This window comes from Sycon ciliatum, chromosome 1 (genome assembly GCF_964019385.1).
Source record: "Sycon ciliatum chromosome 1, ocSycCili1.1, whole genome shotgun sequence".
Lineage (NCBI taxonomy): Eukaryota > Metazoa > Porifera > Calcarea > Leucosolenida > Sycettidae > Sycon > Sycon ciliatum.
In genome coordinates, this window is record NC_088643.1 from 2,054,555 (window position 1) to 2,062,054 (window position 7,500).

A 7,500-nucleotide genomic window follows, 5' to 3' on the forward strand; every position below is an offset into this window, starting at 1 on the left:
TATCTGTCCCGTATCTGTCCCGTATCTGTGACTACAAAGGCTCTACAGGATTGTACATAACAGCTGTCCACAATATTTGCAGGCTCCTGTATCTGTCCCGTACCGTACCAATATTCGTCGTATTATGTACATGTATACGACTCCCTGATGTAGAGGGAGATTTGGAAAGAAATAGGGAGACGAGGAGGAAATTAAATTAGAAAAGACGCCGAATAGGTGATAGGATGCGTCAGCATAAACATACTTCGGAAGAGAGATCCCGTCGTCTCCAAAATAAGCGTGAACGAGCGATTCAGCGCCGGTCACAGGAAACGTCGGAAGAGAGATCCCGTCGACTCCAGAACGCCCGTGATCGGCAGAGTCCGCCGGTCCCAGGCAACGTCAGGACAGACATCCCGTTGAGTCCAGAACGCCCGTGATCGGCAGAGTCGAAGCCGGTCCCAGTAAACGTCAGGACAGACATCCCGTCGACGCGCAGAAAAACTAAATCTGCAGTCTCTTTTGCCGTCGGACAGGATACGTATTTTAGGAGACCGTAAAGTTATGTAATGTCCAAATTTCGACGTGAGCAGCAGGTCACTCGCGTTGATTTTTCGACGTGCGAGCCAAATAACGCGAGCTGAACTTTCGCGTCGCAGACATCCCGTCGACGAGCAGAAAAACTAAATCTGCAGCCTCTTTTGCCGTCGGACAGGATACGTATTTTAGGAGACTGTAAAGTTATGTAATGTGCTCCACAGGCAACCATGCATTCGGCGTCGTCATTTGCTCAACAGGTCAATGTACATGTATTACTACAAAAAGGCCAGAAAATCCGATTACTGTATTAAAATCAACTAATTTTCCCTGGCGATTTAATTTCTCTGATTTCGCCACTTGGTACATGGTACCAACCGGCCAAAGTAAATCGCAGGCCAAAGTTTGTCATATAGGCAAATGATGCATGATTGAGCAATGGATGCATGTGAGAGCAAAAATACCGATCGATTTCAAATTTGACGTGAAATTGCGCGTCACGTCGGAAATAACGTGCATCTTAACCTCTCTAATAGAGAGGTTTCTATTTCTCATCGGCCAAAATTTGTTGATTTACAGTATAAGGAGATCAAAAGAAAAGAAGGAGCAAACCAAAAGTAGATGATTATTAGAGAAATAACAATCCGCAATAAATTCTGCAAATACTTTTGCCTAACTCATAATATTCGAACCGATTGAAACGTTTTTGCAATACAGTGATGTGGCCAATCAACGGAAAAAGATATTTCCATCAGTTCTTAGAACATGTACGATGAGCTAGGCAAAAAAGCATAAAAGCATAGCGTAGGGCCCTGAGCTTCCAAGTTCTCTCGTTTGGTGTTTGTGTGTTTGTGTCACGCCTGGCGCTATCCCGTATCTGTCCCGTACCGTACCGTACCATCAAACACAGTTGGCCACATGCAGCTGGCCGCACTATTCAAATAGGGCTTTCAAACGCAAGATCATAACGTGAAGCAACTTGGAAGAATGAATATGAATGCGAAATGTATGGAGGAATGCATGGAGAGCGATAGTGCGGGTTCGAATCCCAGGTAATGCATGAAAAAAATAGGAGAATTGAAAACTTTATAACATCCCTATTATTTTTTTGCCGTCATCAAGGCGGTAGATGGTGTCGTATTACCCTCGACCGTACCTGTCCCGTACCTGTCCCGTACCTGTCCGGTACCGTACAATCAAAGACGGCTGGCCACAATGCATATTCAAATAGGGCTTTCAAATACAAGATCATACCGTGAAGCAACTTGGAAGAATTAGTATTTCGATTTTGACAGCATGTTACAAGGCGAGGACGCGTAGTGCTCCTGACTACAACCATAACCCGGTTGGCAGAGTCCCGGTCTTGCGACCATCTGAACCGTATTGGGACTCTGCCAACCGGGTTATGGTTGTAGTCAGGAGCACTACGCGTCCTCGCCTTGTAACATGCTGTCAAAATCGAAAAACATGTTAAACTACCAAGCAAGGCTTCTGTATATAAGAATTAGCATGTATGCGAAGTGTATCGGGGGATGCATGCAGGGCGATAGTGCGGGTTCGAATCCCAGGTTATGTCTAAAAACAAAAAGTAGAAATTTATAAGAATTTATATCATCCCTGTGCTTTTTTTGTCTAAGTCATCAAGGCCAATAAGCATAGCGTAGGGCCCTGAGCTTCCAAGCTCTCTCATTGATAACTCATGCAAATCGTGAGAGTTCTGACAAGGACATGAATACCCCGCCAGGGAAGAAACCAACGCCATTGACATCACAACCTTCAGGGACCTTGCTTTGCTCTTCGTTGAGAGCAACATTGCCCCAGAAACGCTGTAGGATGGCTCCGTAATGTTGCACGCATGCCGCGCTATGCTGCCCCTCACTCGGGTAAGTAGGAAGTCGATGGTCCAAATATTTGTCTCTGGGAGACCATTGACACCAGGATTGCTCTCCGCATCTTTCCCACCATAACTGGTATAAACACTGTGTGTGGCCATCGAACTGCGCTTATACTCACACACTCCCTGTACCAACAGGAGTAGCATATCGGAACTGTTGTTCTCGCATTTTGCTGATTGTAGTAAAAAAAATTGTTGAGCATATTGAGGAAAAAATTTCAGTTCTAATATTCGTAACCTCACAAATGTTCATTCTGCAAAGCTAAATTGACGAATATTTGAATAGTCGAGATACTCATTTCAGCCCTATTCTAAAGCATGTCTCATGCATGGCTTTCCCTTCCCAATGGTGCATGATTCTCCCACAATTGCGTATTTCGACCAAATTATTGATTACAAAATTTCCCATGTGGGCCATTGCAGGCAAAATGGCTAAATAAGGCTTTTGAAAAGAATATCATAATTTGTCATCTTGATTTTGATTGTGAAGGGCTGCACTAAAACTGATTTCTTGCACATGATATTCAACTCCGAAGAAACAATCAAGTTAGATGTGTTTTGGGCAACATTACCAACGCAGGCCAAGACCAGCACGTCGATCGATAATTTTGTTGCTAAAATCTCTGCTCAATTATAGGTTTCATGTATATCCTGCTGGTTTGTCTCCTCCTTTGCCTTCTTTGCCTCTTATTTGTATTCTTTTATCTGTTTTACTGCTGTGGTTGGCTTTCACCCTTGTCTCAATTTTATTGGCCGTCATCATGATGTGCCATGAGATAATGATATAAATACAAAATACAAAATAGATACAAATTTAAAACATGCATTTGCAATCAAACCAGTCGTCGCACTCCACGAGACACGGGTATACGCAACGCAAAGAAAGAATGAAACCATGAACCTACATTTTTATCCTTCTCCAGCCGGGTCAGGACACGCGTAGTGAACTCTTTTCTCTTCCGTGCCGGTGCTGGCTTGCTCTTCTTCTTTCGGCCTTACTGCGGCTGTGAGCATCCCTTCTTGCAATTCTTCTGCTTGACATCATAGCAATACAGGCACACAACAACAGACCACGGTCATCATAGCAATACAGGCACACAACAACAGATCACGGTCATCATACCCCTCACACACCTAGCCAATAACAAAAACCATCCACATGGATCACTGCATTCTCAATCAAATATTGTCTAGTTTTCTTTTCTTTTCCTTTTCACTTATCCCGTTATCAGCCCTCTTAAGGGTTGTGTATATCACTGTTGAGGCATCCGATGATAAGAAAAAATATATTACTACTAGTCGTTGACAAGTCACGGTTCTACGGCTTCAGGAAGGCATTGGCTAATGAAATAGAGCTCTCACTACTTGGCGGAGGATTGGCATACGCCAAGCTTTAAGCTAGTGTATGGTTTGTCTTGTTCCCACACTGAGAACACCTAAGGTATCTTCCCAGTTCCAGAACAGCGTAGCACCCCTTGTTATGTTATTTACAAGGTAATATTTCAATGGCCAGTATTTTAAAATCACTACTGTATCCTTAATGGAAGTATTGACCCTCAGGTAGCCTCCTCCTAATCTAGTCCGAACCTTTAGGATCTGATCAAGATGAAAGACCGTTGAGTAATAATACAAAGGCGTTGGAGTGCAGAGCATTGCAATTTGAGGAAAGGCTGTCATCACCTCTTTCTTTTGCATAACATAAGAAACAGATTTTTTAGTAACAAATTCGGCGATACTTATATGAAAGTTCGTTGCACTCAATGTTCGAGCTTGCACCTTTCTCACTTTTCCCTAATAACATAATGAATCCGCTGAACGGAAAAGTGGGAAAGGTTCAAGTTCGAACATTGAGAGCAACGAACTTTCTTATAATTATTGCCGAATTTGTCACCTTCATCCCATGCACTCCATCATCTCAGCGGCATTGAAAAAAGACAAATTGCCAACAACCATAAGACGAACAGCGGCCGGTGCCCAAATGCCATCCAACCAGTGGTAAAATGTTTGAGATGGAGTTGAATTCGAGAAAGAGAGATGTAAACCATCAGTCCTGCTCTACACAGAAGATAATGCATACCTCGGCCTCAGCTGCGATCTTCTCCGCTTTTTCCTCCTGGGCGATCTTCTCAAACACTTTAGACCAGTAATCACCCTCAAAGTATGGCATACCTGGTCGGTACGCTGACTTGATCTTGAAGTGTAGACTGGTGAATATCCTGAAAGATCAAAAAAGTGAGAAAGGATAAACAACATTAGATTGCCAGTATAACAATAGGGATCAAACGGCTACGGTTTTCACCTTAATGGTTAACTGCTACGCTAACAGTCGATTTATCGGAGTACAACCTATAAGCTAGAGCAGTACGGCGTGTAGCTAGTTTGAACAGTATAGTACAATATCCTTGTTTGAAATGTACCGTGCGAAATTACTACTAATCCATACAAATGTCTGCATGCTCTTTCACATTATTTCACAGATCAGAAGCATTAGAAAGATGTCATTAAGTTGATTCAAATTGTCATGAAGTTGATTCAAATTGTAACGGAAGGTACTATGTAGTGTACATTTATACATGTGTGCGTTGGATACCCTTTCGTTACACTGGGATAATCTGTATGTACTCCCATGTTGTTTGATACCCTTTGGATGAGGTATCGGTGGCAGGTAACTACTCTTGCTACTCTGTAAATCAACAAATTTTGGCCGGTGAGAAACTTTGGCCGATTTAGAAAAGATCGTTTAACCCTTTCAGCACGGCCAGGGTGTGTAACTGACCCGCGGAGCCAAAACCAGTGATTTTCGTGATTTTCCAAAAGTAATCCTATTCACTCACAATTTTTTCTGCGGAATGCATAGGTTTCAGTGAGAACAATTCCCAACATAAAATTCCATATTTGGTCAATAGAAGCCAGTAAAACGAGTACAAATTATACGCATTTTTGATGAATTTTCGCACGGTATTAGAAGCTGTTGTGTGAGTATCCTTTGCCCAGGTGGATGACAGTTGAAAAATAGTCTTCGTTTTTCCCAGGAGGGCATGCCCAAAGTTTAACAGCGACAAAGCCTCGCTTTGCTACATAGTCCTTATAGGCGATAAGCAGCTCAAAATACACTTGAGTACGCAACTGCTTTGGCCGGAAGAAGTGGACACTGTCCAGATACGAAAGGTATACACGCCTGCAATAAAAATACGCAGAGAACAGAGAGCAAGCCTTTAAGAGATTTCACACAGCGGTCAACGGTGTTACATGTAGTACATGCACTTGTACAGCAAACTAAACAAAGTCAAAGACGAGAGAGAGAAAGAGAGAGAGAGAGAGAGAGAGAGAGAGAGAGAGAGAGAGAGAGAGAGAGAGAGAGAGAGAGAGAGAGAGAGAAAGAGAGAGAGAGAGACAGAGAGAGACAGAGAGAGAGAGACAGAGAGGGAGAGAGAGAGGAACAGAGAGAGAGAGAGAGAGACAGAGAGAGAGACAGAGAGAAAGAGAGAAAAAGAGAGAGGTAGAGGGAGAGGGAGAGGGAGAGAGAGAGAGTGACAGTGGGGAAGACAGGGAGACAGAGAGAGAGAGAGAAAGAGAGAGAGAAAGAGAAAGAGAGAGAGAGAGAGAGAGAGAGAAAGAGAGAGAGATAGAGCGAGAGAGAGCCCGCGTGCGATAGATAGATAGAGAGAGACAGAAAGAGAGAGTGAGAGAGTGAGAGTGAGAGAGACAGAGAGAAAGATAGACAGACAGACAGACAGAGAGAGAGCCCCTCGTGCGATAGAGAGAGATATAGAGAGAAAGAGAGAGTGATAGAGAAAGAGAGAGAGTGAGAGTAAGAGTGAGAGTGAGAGAGACAGAGAGACAGGGAGACAGACAGTCAGACAGACATAGGGAGAGAGAGCGACAGAGAGAGCCCGCGTGCGATAGAGAGAGAGAGAGAGAGAGAGAGTGATAGTGAGAGTGAGAGAGACAGAGAGAAGGAGAAAGAGAAAAGGAGAAAGAGAGAGAAGGAGAAAGAGAGAGAGAAAAAGAGCAGGAGCACAAGATGGATATAGATCTTACCGCCTATTAGGCTCGGGACAGTCAGAATCAAACTCATGCACGATCATGCCAAAGAAGCACACGTCCTTGCCATCAATTTCCACAAAAGCAAAGACAGACTCTGCTACATAAGGAAACTCCTCCGGGAAAGATGTAGCACTTAGCTCCTCAAACCTGGCATTAATGGAAGAAACATACACATATACGCACATGTACAGAGAAACACACACACACACAGAGTTGAGTATAATGAAAAAGGCTGGTTTGTATGACAGATGTATGATGATTTGTGAAAACTCTCCGCACTAACAGAGGTCCATGTGAATAAGCAATACTAGTACACACCGATAGACAGGTACCCAGTATATTCCTACTAGCCACAAGGAAAACACCGAAAAACATACCAGACATTCCTGCCTGTTTTCTTGAACTACCCTTAGATCTTTTATTCTTGCTTGAGATTACAGTACAGTCCACTTCGCTTATAACGACACTCGGCGGGGCATCAAAAAAAGTGTCCTTATTCGAAAAGTGTCGTTATACCCGAAGTCTCATTATATGTATTACAGTGGGATGGGACTTTGCTCTGGGCATGGAAATTATGTGGTTATTGGCGAATTGTCGTTATATCCGCAGCAGTCGTTATTAGCCAAGTTGACTGTAGGTATACTATGGTTGGCACATTCTTTGCTGCACTATTTGCTCATCAACACCTTATGACGGCACAGAACCTTAATAGGTAGAATGTCATATACAGCAAACTGAATAAACAAAAGCCACACCCTAGATTGATTCGGAGAGGGCTCTTACGACAATAAAATTATGCCTAAATATGCGTGGAATAAATTGAAAAAAAAACAACAACAGCAACAGCACCACCACTGTCACCAGCAACAGATATAAGTCATACTTTTCTTTGGTGGCATCCTTGACCTTCACTGTCTGCTTGCTGCTGGAAAGCACACGGATGTGAACGTGGCCAGCTTCACGATTAGTGTCATCAGTTGTAAGGTAAGCGTTGATTCTCTCCTCAAAGTATGTAGCCAGAGCATTGCGCAGCAGTGAGTGCT

At 43.3% G+C, this 7,500-nt stretch overlaps 1 protein-coding gene and 1 long non-coding RNA gene across 2 annotated transcripts in view; both read right to left on the reverse strand.

Annotated features, from left to right (window-relative positions):
- The window catches only part of LOC135806785 (uncharacterized), a 6,037-nt gene extending 1,428 nt beyond the window's left edge, over positions 1–4,609 (reverse strand). The window contains exons 1-2 of the long non-coding RNA XR_010551273.1: positions 4,488–4,609; positions 3,316–3,441 (exon numbers count right to left, since the gene is read on the reverse strand). This is a non-coding gene — a long non-coding RNA (uncharacterized LOC135806785). The remainder of the gene's footprint in view (positions 1–3,315; positions 3,442–4,487) is intronic.
- A 762-nt stretch (positions 4,610–5,371) lies between these two features.
- LOC135807056 (CREB-binding protein-like) overlaps positions 5,372–7,500 on the reverse strand; it is a 3,623-nt gene continuing 1,494 nt past the window's right edge. The window contains exons 2-4 of the mRNA XM_065321139.1: positions 7,341–7,498; positions 6,452–6,604; positions 5,372–5,588 (exon numbers count right to left, since the gene is read on the reverse strand). Of these exons, the coding sequence (XP_065177211.1) occupies positions 5,372–5,588; positions 6,452–6,604; positions 7,341–7,498 (528 nt within the window). The remainder of the gene's footprint in view (positions 5,589–6,451; positions 6,605–7,340; positions 7,499–7,500) is intronic.